The sequence below is a fragment of the Limulus polyphemus genome, unplaced genomic scaffold, assembly GCF_000517525.1.
Source record: "Limulus polyphemus unplaced genomic scaffold, Limulus_polyphemus-2.1.2 Scaffold266, whole genome shotgun sequence".
Lineage (NCBI taxonomy): Eukaryota > Metazoa > Arthropoda > Merostomata > Xiphosura > Limulidae > Limulus > Limulus polyphemus.
In genome coordinates this window covers 12,814-29,755 of record NW_013665876.1, presented here as the reverse complement: position 1 = coordinate 29,755, position 16,942 = coordinate 12,814, and the positions used below count along the sequence as shown (strand labels likewise).

The window sequence follows — 16,942 nt, the reverse complement described above, 5'->3', positions numbered from 1 at the left end:
ACAGTTATGGAACATTGTTTCCTTTTTAAATTTTATTATTTTGTGTTCTTTGATGCATTATTTAATGCAATAGAACCATTACTATAATAAAGTAGGGTTAAGTTTCATCTACAGTCAAAAGCAAAAAAAAAAAAACTCAGGTAAGTACTTCATTCTTGTTTTTCATTTGTATTCTTTATTTATAAAAGTAACTAAAATGTAAAAATTGAAATTTGTTTAGGTTATATAAAGTAAATTAAATAATAATATTAATAATAATAATTTTTATGTTTACAAGTAGTCTGTGCATTATGTATTTGACACCATAATGTGAGCTGCACCTTCACCACATGATTTGTAATTTATTACAGCATGAATAGTAGTTACGGCAATAAAACAATAGAATTTATATATATAAATATATGTATATTGTTACAAGCTTTAAGCTACTTAGGATAAACAATTGTAGTTTTCTGTTACAATTTGCAATCTTTCCAGAAAGAAAATCTGGGAAATTTAAAACTATTTCTTGATGTTTTATAGTGGTTATTAGGTCAGTCAAATCAACTGATCTCATATACAGTTACGGTAAGAAAATAACAGATAAAATATACAGTTTTTCTGAAAAACAAAACAAAAAACATTTGATATTTATTTAGGAGGTTTTAGGGGTTATGTAAATGATACTTGAAAATTTTCAGATGGAGAAAAATAAATTTAATCTCATCATGACAATTACTTTGCACTCATAAGGAGAAACATGCAGTGTAAACTGTAAATAAAGTTTTCCATTGAACAGTAACATGCTTTTTCCACTTGCAGAAGGTAAACATATATTGTACGTTGTAAATGAAGTTCTTCATGGATACTGAAGTGTTTTTTTTTTAGTTTTTTTTATTTTATTCAATTCAGTCAATGGGACCCTAAAAATTAGTTTGGGGACCATGAAAATCTCACTGGGACTCTTGCAAAAAAAAAAAAAAAGTTGAGAGTCCAGGACCCTTCACTATGGGACACTAGTGAGAACCCTGAGCTTTATTTGTTATATAACATTCCACAATCATGGAATTAATTTTATTTTTATTGCCATGTACTAATTATGGATATTCCTATTTATATATTTTATGATTTAAGATAAGAATGCCAATTTTCTTTAATTATTTCAGGTTATAAAACAAATGTTAAACTCTGTTATGGAAGAACTACATGAATGAAAAATGGTTACTCATATAAGCCACTGCATTAGAAACTACAATTAAGGATCAGCTGATATTAAACACGTTTACTATACGTGCTGATACCAAGTTGCTCTCCCATGGCTTATTCATTTATATCTGTTGTTCTAATTAGTTAATAATACACATGATAATAAAAACCTTTAATAATATCAATTGTAAGTGAAGTGATATTCTTACTTAAAATCGTTTAATTCGATAAAAACAATTCAAAATTAAATATATTTCATAAGTATTTTTAAATCTATAGTGTTATGGTGCTAATCTGACTTAAATTTTTCTGCAAGTAATTAGATTACCTGTGGTTGCTAACAGTATTTGCACTGAACAGTAGTTTGATACCTTAAATCTACCTAGAAAAATGTACATAGCTAGTTTAATGTGAACATTATGATTTAGATTCTTTATGTAGTACAAGTGTTGAAGTAAGTGATTTTTAGAAGTGATAGTTATGGCAAGTTTGCTTATGTAACTGTTTATGAATCACTTGTTGCATAGTTCAATTGCTGTGAAATTGAACTTCTGAATTTTTCTTGTTGCCTTACGTGAGCATAATTATATGATAGCATCTTGTAGTTTGTTGAAAGTTCTAGGCCTTAGTAAGGCAATATATATGCAACAAAGTTAGTGGAAGTATTTTAAGTTTGTGAAAGCAAAAATAAAAATGAATTTATACTGTGTGAGTTTAGCTGTAATGGGCAATTTCTAAAGTGAGTTTCACAGCTTGTATTGTAATAACAGAGATAGATAAGAAGAATTTCTTTTGTCAAAAGATGTTCTAAAGTAATTAAACCCATCTGTGTGGACTTTGAAGAAGACAAATGTTTAAAGCTTTGGATACAAACTGTGATAACCAATAATGAATTTTTGTACATATGTTTGACTTGTTTTGAATATATTGTTTTAAAACGAGTAGATTGTGTGCTATATGTTTAATGTTGAAATATATCACCAACAAGTCACAGACACCTACTGTAAAGAATCCAGCCCCTATAAAAACCTGACATACACATATATATTAATTTCATTGCCTGAAAGATATTGAACAGACTTAGTTGAATGGACAGCAATTGCCTGCTGTACAAACACAAGTGTGGATGACAACATTTCAAAAGTATTCTGCCTTTCATCTTCAGGAGAGCCATTCAGCAGAATATTTATGGACTTGATTGGACCACTAGCACTATTTCTGACAAGGGCAACTGGTATATGTTGACAGTAGTTGACTATGTGAAATGTGACCCAGAAGCCATAGCATTGCAGAAGATAGAGATGGGAGTACCAGAAGCTCTCCTGGAAGTGTTTTGCAGAGTAGGCTTTCCAAAAGAAATCCTGAGTGCCAGAGAGAGACTCAATTTACTTTAGAACTGATGCAAGAGGTGTGCAGACTCAACAGTAGAAGGCAACTGTTTACCACCCTATACAACCCTAGATGTACTGGACTTTGTGAGAGAGTCAATGGAGTCTTAAAGGGCATGCTGAAGAAGATGTGTCAGAAGAGACCACATGACTAGGACAGGTAACTGCATGCAGTATTACTTGCTTACCAAGAAGTCCCATAAGGAAGTACAGGTTTTTCACCCTTCGAGTTGCTGTACAGAAGAACAGTATGAGGTCCAATGGAGATACTGAAAGAGCTGTGAACAGAAGAAGAAGAATCAGAAGTGAGGAAAAGATATCAGTATGTGTTAAACCTCAGAAACCAACTGGAAGAGACCTGTCAATTACCTTAAGAGAGCTTGTATGCAGCTCAAGGCAGTCAGAAGCACTTCTGTGACAAGACCAAGAATCAATGTTTCAAGGTCAGACAGAAGGTCTTGGTTATGCTGCCTACAGACAACAACAAACTCACCCTGCAGTGGAAAGAACCTTTTGAAGTGCAGGAAATAGTCAAAAGAATGGAACATACAGTAAAAGTAGATGGGGAGACCAAGATCTACCATGTCAATCTGTTGATCAGGAACTTTGAAAGGGAAGAAGACCTCACAGGTGCAGCTATTGAGGCACAGATGGATATGGCAATTTCAGTTCTTCACTGAATGGCAAGCAGAAGAAAGGGCTACAAGATCTACTGTGCCATTAGGCAGATATCTTCACAGATAGACCAGACAACACAGACCTTGTGTAACACAAGAACGAGACCATGACCAGGGATCCAGTCAAGCTCTATCAAATGCACTATGTGAAGAGAGACCATCAAGGGGACTGCAAATGTTGATGCAGATTATAGGAGGAGGCTTTCTGTATGAAATGAAAGCATTTATTGCATATAGTGTAATAAATACTTTAAGTATTTTACTTGAAGAGCACTTTATTGTTGGATATACATGAATAGCTGTTTCATTTAATTTTTAAGTTTAATGTGAACATGATGATTTAGATTGTTTACACAGCACGAGTGTTAAAGTAAGTTATTCTTTGAAGTGATAGTTTTGGCAAGTTTGCTCACATAATTGTTTATGAATCATTTGTTGAATAGTTCAATTGTTGTGAATTGAAGTCATGTTACATGAACCTTCTGAATTTTTTTTGTTGCTTCAAGTGAATATTGTTACACCATAATATATATAGGTGACCAAGTTAGTGGAAGTTAGGGAAATCAAAAGTAAAAGTGAAGTAAAGCTGTGTGAGTTTAGCCATTATGGGTGATTTCTAAAGTTAACATTTTCTTAAACTATAATGCATTTCTGATAAATACTTACCTTCTCTCACAAAAACCTTTCTTGACTTATACTGCCCTCTATTGGTGCAAACTTTTGCTTGCCACTAGCCTTGATTCTCCCACTTATCTCTGCATCCTAACATGCAAATGATAATGCAGCAACCCTCCACCAATGAGAGTGTGACACTACCCCTATCATAACTATCGCCCTCTCTAATGTTGCAGCTGTTAACCACTTCAAGATTGGTCAGATCACACTGAACCACACCAGAAGTGGGGAGGACAAGTGGGAAATGTGAGAGGAGGTAAGTATTTATTGGGAATACATTTTCAGTTTAAGAAAATGTTAACTTCTGATATATCTTACCTATATGGCCTGGTATGGCCAGGTGATTAGTGGCATTTGACTCACAAGCTGAGAGTCAAAGGTTCGATTTCTCATCCCACCATACATGCTCGCCTTTTCAGCCATGGAGGGTGTTATAATGTGATGGTAAATCCCACTATTCATTTGGTAAAAGAATAGCCCAAGATTTGGCAGTGGGTGGTGATGACTAGCTGCCTTCCCTCTAGTTTTCACTGCTAAATTAGTGACAACAAGTTTACAGAAATAATGGGACCCCCCCTGGGGTGTATAGTGGTTAGGGCATGACAGAACATAATGGGGAATTCGACCTCAATCAATACCTGGTGGCATCTGGAATTGTACATAATGATTCATGGTAGGAAGATGATCCTCTTTCTTTAACCTCAATAATGGGTAATGGCAAGGAAGAGGATCTTCCATACCCAAACCCCACCACTGCAGGTGTGAACCTCCCACACAACTAACACCAGATACACCAGGAACTGACATACAGCAGATGGTAGGACGATAGAGGCCCAGGTGGTGTCCATCCCCTGTCCAAAACTTGGCAGCATTGGAAATTTTTCATTCAGTCCATGGTTAGGAGGAGGGTATCCAGCCTTACACCTGTCATAAAAGCTGTTGCAATTAGTTTTTATATACTGCATTTAATTAGACTTATCCATAAAGATGTAGTATAAATTAAAAGTCTCTTTTAAAATATTTCCTAATTGCAAAGTCATAATGCCACTCCATTCCTAGGATATTTTGACTCAAAGCATGAAAGAAATTCATTGTATATTAATGTGTTCATCACAATGGCCAATAAAATGCTAATCATATATAATTGCCCAAAATTATATGTAACAAAATAAAAATAAGTTGCAATAATCTACCTAAAGTTTATGTTCAAGTGTTGGGAAGACAATATGTTATTTTTTCCCCAATATCTGTTGTTGTATGGGATAAAAGTACAGATACACTTGGTTTAATGACAAGAAAACCAAGTTACTGAAATGAAAATACTTAAAATTATTGCTTAATATTTCAATGCCAATGCCTGTACAACTTATTTTAATATATTTCACTGTGGCTTTATGACTAGAGGATGAAAAAGCTCATAGAAATGTATCTGAAATTAATTTCAAGTTTGATAATAAATCTAAAAATGGTAAAATGTATTACTGTTTCTTGCAAAATACTGCTAAAAATTGTAATATCATAAAACAAAATGGAATTAACAACAAGAACAATGAATACAAGCTTCAGTACATTATATTAGAATTATTTTGAATATGGAAATCAGCAAGTCTTGTGACAATCACAGCCACTACAATGTCTTGACGAAATAGAATGCATCAAAACTACATTTTTCCACTATTTGGCATTTCATAGGTAGTATGATACCAATAAAAACTGGTTGCTTATGCAACATATTCATACATATACCCAAATTATAAAGATGTTATCATATTATAGGCTTAGAATTTCCAAGATGGGAATACCCCTTATACTTAATGGAATTGAAAAAAACATATATTAGTCAACTTGAAACACTAGGTCCATCTTGATAGAGACATGCAACAAGTTGAACCCCAGTTGTGGTAAAAAAAGTGCAGCATCTTTTAAGAGATGGAAATCCATGAATGCAAAAGTCAGTAACAAAAACCATACCTTGAGCCAGAGGAAAGAGTACCAATCATATTAAAGAGGGACCTCCATCTCAAAACAGGGCCTAAAGGTTTTATCAAGATAAAGCTTCTAATCATACCTCTAATTCAACTGTCACATACATAAAACTGGAGAATGAAATGGGTATTTATGCAATTCTATGGAAAAAAATAAATAAACTGTCAAGTCACCAGACACAGTGCCTATGGGTTTCTGTGCAAATGTACTGTTGGAATGAGCACTGAGAAACTGTAGTACTTGTACACTAGCAATATTTTTAAAAACAAACCATGATGTTTTGAACACTGAACATAACAGCCTTATGATGGAGCATTTTGCAGTGGAAGCCAAACTGCAGGGCTAATGTCAAGATGTACAGTCATAAGATAGAGCATGACTGGGCAAGGCAACATCATGGCCTGTAACAACATGGGGAGGGTACAAAATCGTTTTAATATAAGATACTCAACCCTCTCTAAAAGTTTTCAATATATTCTTTACATTATATGTACACTTCATATGGTCACTTTGTTTTATTATGATTTCAAATTAATATAAATCTTCAATTATACATGTAATTAACACAATTAGACTTACCATTGTTAATCTCTTAGGTTTGCTTGTAGCAACAATTTCTTCTTTTCAGGTTGCAGTATTTATAAAGCCACTTTATAATTTCCTATAATACATACAAAATTTTCTAGTAATAATTAGAAAAGCATATAATAAAACACTGCTTTAATTATATCTAATAAAAGTTAATTAACCGCACACAGAAATATATAATGGAAAAATTTAAAAAAGTAAGTCCATAAAACATTATTGATTTTCTGATGGTAACAATTATCTTCAGTTTGGGTTATATTGGTGTGAAATGGACTGATAAACTGTTGAAGAAGAGTGATTAAAATTATTTGTTAATTGAAAGAAAAAACATTGTTTTACATGGTTGAGATTTACCTTCTTAGGATCAAAAAGGACATATAAAATTTTAGTCACTTTCATATCAACTGTGTGGGAGAGGAGACATCCAGCCTACTGATCGTACTTCTTATTAAGGTTTTTTCAACTCTGTATTGTTTTCAGAATCTATATAATAAAATTAATTAAGGTTTGCCCTTTACTTATGAACTTCAAGAAATGTCCTATAAACTTCTTATTGCATTCAAACTGTTTTTCTTCTTCTGAAAGACCTGTATCCAACCAGAATACCAAGATGTATCCACCAAGAATACCAAAATTTTTCACTCAGGTAGGATTTTGACTTGTGTATACATATTCAATACAGTTTGTCTACACAAGAAGGATAAATCTCATAATTAAATAAATCAAACTGCCTTATTATCAAATAAAAAATAATCTCACTCAATCAAGCCATGCAGCTGCCTTGTTGTAGGTTTTACTAGATTTATATCATATCTCCACGGCATAAAATTTCGTTTTTCCAAGCTATTATCTTTTTCTTTTCCCCCCACAAAACACTTTTTATATCCTATTAGTTATCAGAATCATTAATATTCCTCAATCATTCTTCTAACTTTTGCATATACGTTTTATTGCCAAACCACACATAACCATTCTTACATATCCCATATATGGAGTTGAGTCACCCTCCCAAGTGTGAACAGATGAATGATGTTGTTCACTTTCCTTAAATACCATCATTGACTAAAATAAATGAATATTCCATTTATCTTCTTACCATCACAGAATTTACAGAATGTATTCTTCTTCCTCTTCCTTAAGTCACAAAAGCCAAACAATCTCAGAATGTATAAACTCTACCTACCAGAATTATTTGGCCCTTCTGGCCAAAGAGTATCATTTTAGAATATCTGCAGGAGAAGGCAGCTACCATGTTTGTGAGCTTATCTTTCCATTTCCCATGTCACTTAAAAGATGTGTTTTTAGCATAAAAATCTACAAACAATTAATAATAATTTTTCATAATTATGAGTACCATACAAATTACAAAACGTCTCTATGACCATTCTGCTTTAGGTCTTCAATTGATTGGGTTTTGAATATCTTTTCTGTTAGTAGTGTTTTCAGCCTTTAATTCAACAAACAACAATTAATCTTAAGGTATCTCTGTTATAGAATACAACATAAAAATTCTAATTCAAATGGTATATTACACACTTCTTACTGAAATATGGTCAGTGAAGAAAGATGTGTTGAAAAACGTTTTTATTCTTTCTCAGTAACACATCATGTTTTGCCAGCTATGCATTATAACTTCATATGTTTTTGGTGTTTTTTCTATTAAGAAAACTTATAGTCTTGGTAATGTAACACATCAAACATAAATGTCAAAAATAAGCTTGAGAATGATTCATGATTAAAAAATTATTGGAAATTCATTTGCAAAATAAATATATACACACACATATGAACACACATGTATGTATGAGGTTTAATTGGTTCGGTATTGTAAATTCTAGTATAAATACTAATATTGAAATATTATGATGATACAATGATGATGATAATATTATGAATAATATCAATAATAACCACTATTGTCCAGTGCCCTGATGATAGTTAATTGTACAGTCACAGAAACATTTGTGGATAAAAACAATTACACAGTTGGTGCCACTATAAATAATCATGATAAAATACACAAATACACACACATATATATAAATATAGCCCAAAATTTCAGAGTAATTCACACTAACAAGGAAGTTCTTGATGTTAAGTCTGATAAGAAGCACTGCAAAACAATGTCTTCAATGAAGGAACATAGAATTTTTGCAATAATTGTTAGACACCCATAATAAGTCATTACTTTATATATTATTGGACCTATATACTCACAGCCAAGTTCACAAGATTAATATAAATTCTCTGCAGATTTCTGACATCCAACCTAATAAAAGCTTTTACGTACTCTCGCTAATCCTACTGTTACAACAGTGGAAGTCACATGACACTGGGAGCATGTATGCTGGAGTTTCTAGAAGGATCATGAATTATCGAGGAACCCCGCAAATGTCCGAATGTTTGCCAGGTGCCCTCTTTTTTAGTATATAAGCCCAGCAAATAAAGCCAGCGGTAGAGAGATATGCAGATAGATTGAAGAGATAGATAATTGAGTCAAGCGAACAGTAGGCACCATAAGTAAAGTGTGTGAATCACTATGATTTATAGCGTGTGTTATAAAGGTTGTTAAGTTTCAAGTGACTGTGGAAATTTTGTGTACTAGAAAGTTGTATCAAGAAAGAATAAACTTGTTTTAATTAAGAAAGGACTTGTATCACTGAAGTTCCTCAGAAAGAATTTATATAGAATCTTACATTGATTTGGAGGAGGGACCGATGTGAGGGAAGAACAGAAGGATACCTCTACAGATTAGAGAGTCAGATCAGAAGATCTGAAGAGGTGAAATCCTCCACTTTTGAGCCATGTATACTCTTTGTCCATACGTGGAATGTGTAAAGTATCAGGGTGGAAAACAAGAGGAACACAGCAGAGTGGGAAAGAATGTGGTAGGAAATTAATCCTAACCAGAGAAAGATATTGTAAGTCAATCCCATAATGAGAAAAGTGGGTAAACAAGAATGTGCTCCTGGATGTAGAGTGGCTAGAGCATGGCGGACCATACTCAGTAAGTCAGCTACATCCAAAACCTCCTCGTTGGGTACTGACATCTTTGGAAGGATAGGATGAGGATTATACCATCTTCACCTCAAACCCAAGAACCAGAGAACTGAGAACCACTCTGATTCCTGGATACGACACAAGGATTAACTCTGAGCAATCAATCCAGGAACTTGACATGTGGTATCAAAAGGATTTCTATCACATGCAATCAACTCCTCCAACTGTGAAACAGGCTGTGACCCTCCAAATGGCAATAACATCCCCATAAGAAAAGAGAACAAGGGATAACCAAGGACAGAACTGGAACAATCCCATATAACACTACTATGAATCACAACACAGATAGAGGTAATTGAGGGAGGAAGACAGACAACCCAAAACCTGTGTGAGAACATATGTTGATTGGTTCACTCTAAATCCAAAACCTGCCAATGGGGTACCAACATCCACACTAGAGTAGGATAAGGGCTCTCAATTGAAGGGGTGAACTGCAATCTGATGTCTCACTCCATTGTATTGATTAGCACAAATTGGAGGATATTACATCATCTACACCCACAGAACACCACCACCACCTTACTCTTCACTGAATGATTATAGCCATCTTTGTATGGAACCCATTTCTGGACTCCTATACTCGACTAGAAGAAAAAGGGGGTGAGAATGTCTTGGAGAGTTTGGAGGAACGTCATAACCTAACACAGTGCAATGGGTGATTACAAAACCCTATGTTGAAAAGTAGATCATACCTATTTATTCAATCGAGGTATGGCAGGGATGGGCAGCTATACCCTTCTGCTTTACATATGAAGTATACTGGTGGTACGGTCCAGAATGGGCAAGTTTATGAAGCAAACATCAAGAGGTTATTCACCTTAAGCGATCTTGTGAAATACCCCATCTCAATGGTAAGCACTGCAAAGCTATGAAAGATAAAGTGCGAGTCAACATGGCTGTACAGTGTGGATTTAGAGTCAGGCATCATTCAGAAAGCAAAAACACGAGAAATCCGAATCTGCGATATGATGTAAGTAAATATGATGGGAAGGGACAAGGAGGAATAAGCCAGTTATATCAAACAATGAACTCGTTTGGTGAGGGTAGAAGAGGATATATTTCTAGACGAAGAAGATCACCACGGGATAGAGAGTCAGGAATGGGAACCATGGAAGAAAGCTGTGAAAAGAGCATGCATTGGAAATAAAAGTCTATCCGGATTGGGACGAGGGTAGTGATGAGAAATAGAGGGAAGGGAAATAGGTAAAAAGGAGGAGTTACCCTCTCGAGCTGTTGAGGTCTTTGGGAGAGAAGAACAATTCAGATAAAGGAGAAAATAGGTATGGTGATAAAGTATCTGTGTAATATTGATGGCGAACAAGTCAGACTGTCATTGACCACAGGCCCAAAGGAAAAGGAAATGTGCTTTAAGGGAAAGGTGAAACACAGAACACGAGGAAAGAGGTTCAAATGAAGGTGAAGTAAGTGAATGGAGCACCACATTAATATCCCAGACCAGAATAATAGGTAATCAGGAAGGACAACATATCCGGAGTGAAAGAATTAACATGGTAAGGACAGGTGAAGGAAAGACTCCACAGTAATGGGAAAGATGAAAAGTATGGGAAAAGGCTGCTTGATAATGTGACATCAAGGAGACTAAAGATCCCGGTCAAAAGCCACACGAGAAACTATGAGATACCAGCTACAGTAGGTCAAGCAGCTGGAAATCCCTGAGCATGGGACCATGTGTGAAGGCTTTCCACTTCTCTTGATATACTTCCATAGATAAAGACATATGGATTGAGCCAAATGGAAAGCCACACGAAGGAAATGTATGGGAAAGCACGGCAAATTCTGGAGGTGGAAACAGGTGATCAAAGTCCTCATCAGCCTGCACAGATTCAGGAGGAAGTGGGGCAATGTCTGAAGATAAAGGTTTCCCCATGTCACATTCAATCTCCCTGCAAATAAATGTAGAAAAGGCTCCCGTTGTGTTGCCCACACCTGAAGCCTATGATAAAGTGCCTGTCGAAACTGAGACACCTGAAGTGGTGACATTGAATTTGGAGTACATGCTTCAATAGTCAACAACAGTGAATGTATTAAATAAAGGCAACTAGAATTAGATAGAATTAATGTAACGTTAAAAAAACTAAGTATTATAACCACTTCGAGAAATAACTATAGCTCAAACTGAATGTAAGACAAAAAGAAAGACATCCAAGTACAAGTATTGCCAAACATGCGTCATGTGAGTGTACTATGCTCCTATTGGTGGAGAGGTGACGCATGATGATTTATATGAGACAAACGTTGGAACGACTTGATTCCAATAGGAGGAGCAGAAGGCTTGGGCTTGTAGTATGTACAAAGAAAAAGTTCCCATATAGGGGGCAGCAATGAATGAGAAGAGCTAATCTTGTGAGAAGAGGGAAGTACTGTATCTGAATACATATTGTCTTCTGGTTTCTTTCATTCATTCTGTATATCTAGTGGTCTAACTAATCCTTTCAGTTCCTCGATCTAGACTATTATTTGGGGCATTGGTGCTTTTATACTATTTGGTACAATAACATCTGGACAATGCCTTTAGTTTTTATCTTTATCTTTAATGAATGCAAGTATCATCTTCAATGGAAGAGCTTACTTTAAAAATGTATACCAGGTCCTTCACATTTGAAAAATGCACTAGGGCTGTAAATGCCCTTTCCCCCCAAACAGTCAATAAATAAAAATCCTATCAAACACTATTCAGGTGACTACCGGTTAAAAACCAATGTTTCTATAATTATCTGCATACATTTAAATAATGAAACATAGATGTATGAAATAAAATGGTCACACACCTGAATCCCCATTATTTACTGTTAAAAAACTAAATAATTACAGTTAACATAACTTCTTTCCTCTGAAGAATGCTTATCAATCAACAGCTTGATGGTAAATACATACTCTTATTTGTTTGTTATTGGATGAGTTATCATGCCCTGCAAAATCCAAACATTTCCTAGCAACTTCAAATGATATGAACAACCTCAAAGTGAATTTACAATCCTACAGGTAATAACAAAGCAGTAACTAAACATTACTATCACAAGAAACTAAAATACTTCTTAGCAGTACAGCAGTTCCTATAAATGACTTTAAGGAATTACACATATAGGCAATAACTCATCTTTGTTAACTCTTGTTCTGGATTCCACACAAGACAGTTTTGACACTAAAGTCACTGGCACCAGTATCTATTATAAACTCATCATCTTGAATTGAGCATGAAAAGATATTCATACACCACTTATTTTGAGTCTAACTGAAATGCTTGCAATCTTCATCTCTGATAGACTAAATATTTTGTTGTGTTAATCAAAGGATTTACTCCCATAACATCAAAAGGCCCAGAAAACTATAAACATTCTTCTTCAATTGTGGCCATTTTCATCTCCACCTTATCATGAGACTCAAAAACTCCAGCAAACACTTGTTAAATAAAAACAAGTATTATATCAGAAGCCTTTAGTCTCTCCAACACCCACAGGTTTGTCAAGGCCCCTACAAAGGTTTTGCAAGACAACAACACTTGATCTATAAAAATATACATTAGGAAGTATTAACTTCATTAATCTCTTGAACATAGTTGGGCATTCTAGAACTCAAACAAGCCAATGTCATGCTTAAAATAAACTAAAACCTATTGACTTAATAAATTCCATCTACCAATATCCAAACATCAAGTCCATGGTGTCAAAGTACTAATTCAGTTAATGAAGAAGGAATTAACTCTGCAAGCAGCCACATCCCCAAAAGGAAGCCTGCTAAAAATAATTTCTTCAGCAGTGGTACCAGTTAAAGTTTGTCCACAATATTTACTATATTCATGTTAGTGGGTTGGAACTACAGTTAAGAGTCCATACTTGTCATAAATTAAATTCAGGCACCTTTGTACTGCTCTTTACTATCAGCGGTAACATGTTATTGGCACTGTGAATTAGGTCCTAAGGCTATGGAATGAGCCTAAGTAACTTATTGTGGGTTGGTCATATAATACTTTTCACCTTTGCAGAAAAACTGCTTTTGGGCATCCAGTTGCTCAAGAGCACATTTAAATATTCTAACAGTTTGAATATTCTCAAGATAAAAATGGTTCATTTATTGATTTTTTCAAAAATTACCATGAATATCTTACAATAAAAAAGTTCATTATAAGTCAACTAGTGACATGTCTTTGCTTGCTACCTCCCTCTACTAAATGATATAATCTCAAGAAGGAAACTGACATTAAAGAAAATGTTTCTGTTTAGGAACAATTATTAATAATTTTATATTGTTTTTGAAACTATTTGTATTTTTTAGTTACTTATATTTTAGATTGTAGTTTTTGCACTTAACAAGCACCAAAAGACGTATTTATTCAGTAAATGTGATGTAGCAGAACACCAAATAACTCTTTCTCAAACATAAATTAACAGTTTTATTTTATTTGTTATAAATAAAAATGGGTAACTATAAGAAAGTTAATATTGGTCATAACCTAAATAAAATCATTTTAAACTAAAAATTAATACCTAAAAACGACTACAAAAAATAAGAAACTAGCTTAAGCATCTCATTTTAATTGACAGTTTCTTATAGCTTGAACAAAAGGAACAAAAAGAATAAAGCAAACAAAAACCATACTTAATATTATGTGCTCAGCCAAATCTCCTCATATGCTCCTGAGATGTTTATTGTGTAATGAAACATAACAATTTGAACTATTTAGATGTACAGTTTACATGTTTAATATTTATAATCTTCCTACCATAAAGTTTCACGAAAGTTTAGCTTCAAAATTTAAATGTACCTCAAACAAAAAATATATAAACTACCAGCTACAAGACATGAAAATAACTGGTACTTAATAATTGATTCTATATCTCCGTGATTAATTACAATTCAAAATTTTATATGTATGAGTAGAAACATTAATTCTCAAAGAAACTACCAGTAATAAATGCTATGTAAATTTTGTACTTAAATTAGCTATAGAAAAAGTCAAACATAACAAAGCAAATGTACATATTTATTGATGTTATCCCTGGAAAATATACTATTCTCCAAATATTATAAAAACTTTTGTTCAAATAATCAATTCACAAGTCCTTTGCAATTCAATATATTATGAAATGATGTTCTCTGTGAATTTATCTTTAATCAATTTTTTTTCAATGCTATGTTTTTAAACTGTATACATTTTGAAAACAAAAAAAATATTTTACTTAATCAGAGCTATAACTGCATACAGTCTATATTAGCCCATGTCCAAAATTTCTAATTCTAATTAGGCCTATATTAGAATATTTGAACAAGAGATTGTTTTCTCACTCTGATTATACTGAATGGAATATGAATTAAGAACCTACGTATACTCTTTTTTTTCAAAATAATTTTATTGAATATATTAACATACAGTAATAATTTCACAAGTTCCAAATTTCCAGTATATAATTTCTAAAGATTTTACTAACATGTTATGTTAATGATAGAAAACCTAAAAGTATGAGATACTATGTACAACTAAAAACTAATAACTGATGAACCCACTTCACTGTTTCAAGGCTTTAACTTCAAGTCAATATGCCTAAAAACATTAATTTTAACCAACCTTTTAAATTTCACATTCTAAGACTTGTAACATTGTATCAATTTAATTCTAACTTATTATTTTGCAGTAAGATCTTCTACCGTTGTAATGATTATAATTCATACCCCTGTAATACACACTGATTTGATGACAAGGATCCCACTTTTAGAAAATATAGTTTGAAGATCGCTTTGAATGGGCAAGGAATGCATGCTGGTGCACATCTTATTATGAGACAAGCTAGTAAAAAAGCACATAGAAATGGAAATCACAGACAGACATGCTTTTTTATTATTACTAGCATATAGCCCATCAAAAATGTAGTATATCAGTTAGATTAACAACTTCTAATATGTACAGAAAATGGCTTTTATATCATGTTGCTTAGCAACAAAAGTATAAACTAATATTGTTGTTAGTCTTTGTAGTGACAGTATAAAATGAAATGTATAAACAACAAAACTGGAATAATATTTGTTGATTTCTTAATTTAGAGTCTCTATTGATTAAAGAGGTTTGTTTTTATTAAAAACATTGGTGTTATAACAGAAAATAACTTAATTCAGAAACGATTTAAGTTTAAAATTGAAATGATAAATTTTATGCACTTGTATGTGATGATGACAAAAGCTTGTCAATGCATTGTAGATTTGTTACTTGTAATGAAGTTTAACATTACATAACATTTATGGAAAACACGGGACCTATTGGTCCATCTTGACCATTCCATCCTCTAAACTAAACTAAAACTATTAATATATAAATTTCAAAAATCTTAAAGCCAGCCTTTATCATTCACATACTTATTGAGCTTTTTCTTAAACTCACTTACATTTACTGCCTCCACAACCTCTGAAGGCAACCCATTCCACAGACCAACAAGCCTGTTAGAAAAATAAAACTGTCTTAGCTGAAGATGACTCTTACCCTGCCAAAATTTATATTTGTGTCCACTAGTCCTACTATTCTCACTGTTGAATATAAAAAAAAGATGATGCATCAACACTATCAATACCCTTTACAATCTTAAACACCTCAATCAGATTCCTACTAATTCTTCTTTTTCAAGAGAAAACAATTTAAGAGATTTCAGCCTCTCCTCAAAAGACAACTCCTCCATTCTAGGCACCATTCTAGTAACCCTTCTCTGATCCCTTTCCAGCAATTAAATGTCTTTCCTTAGGTAAGGAGCCCAAGACTGAACATAGTATTCCAAATGTGGCCCAACCAGTGACCTGTGCAATGAAATTATAGCCTCTTTAGACTTGTATTCAATATTTCTGTAGATACAACCTAAAACCCTATTTGCCCTCAACAGCAGTTGCAAGAAAACCTGCAACAGTGGCAGCTCCAACAGCAAAATAAACAAGAGAGATTACAGCAGTTGTTGGAGGAAAAAGAAAAGAAACAAGAAGAACGAGAAATTAAACAAGAATAGAGATTACAGCAGTTGTTGAAGGAAAAAGAAAAGAAACAAGAAGAAAGACAACAGCAGTTACAAGAAAACCTACGACAATGGCAGCTCGAACAACAAAGTAAACAATAGAGACTACAGCAGTGGTTGGAGGAGAAAGAAAATAAACAAGAAGAGAGATTACAGCAGTTGTTGGAGGAGAAAGAAAATAAACAAGAAGAGAGATTACAGCAGTTGTTGGAGGAGAAAGAAAATAAACAAGAAGAGAGATTACAGCAGTTGTAGGATGGAAAAAGAAAAGAAACAAGAAGACAAATTACAGCAATGGCAACTGGAACAAGAAAGGAAAGACGAAGAAAGTCAACAGCATCTACAGGAAAATCAACAACAATGGCAAGAGGTACAA

The 16,942-nt window shown here is 33.6% G+C and overlaps 1 protein-coding gene across 1 annotated transcript in view; it reads right to left on the bottom strand.

Annotated features, from left to right (window-relative positions):
- LOC106456861 overlaps nucleotides 1-16,942 on the bottom strand; it is a 46,869-nt gene that overhangs the window by 27,638 nt on the left and 2,289 nt on the right. The window contains exon 2 of the mRNA XM_013916233.2: nucleotides 6,491-6,572. Within this exon, the coding sequence (XP_013771687.1) occupies nucleotides 6,491-6,493 (3 nt within the window). The 5' untranslated portion in view covers nucleotides 6,494-6,572. The remainder of the gene's footprint in view (nucleotides 1-6,490; nucleotides 6,573-16,942) is intronic.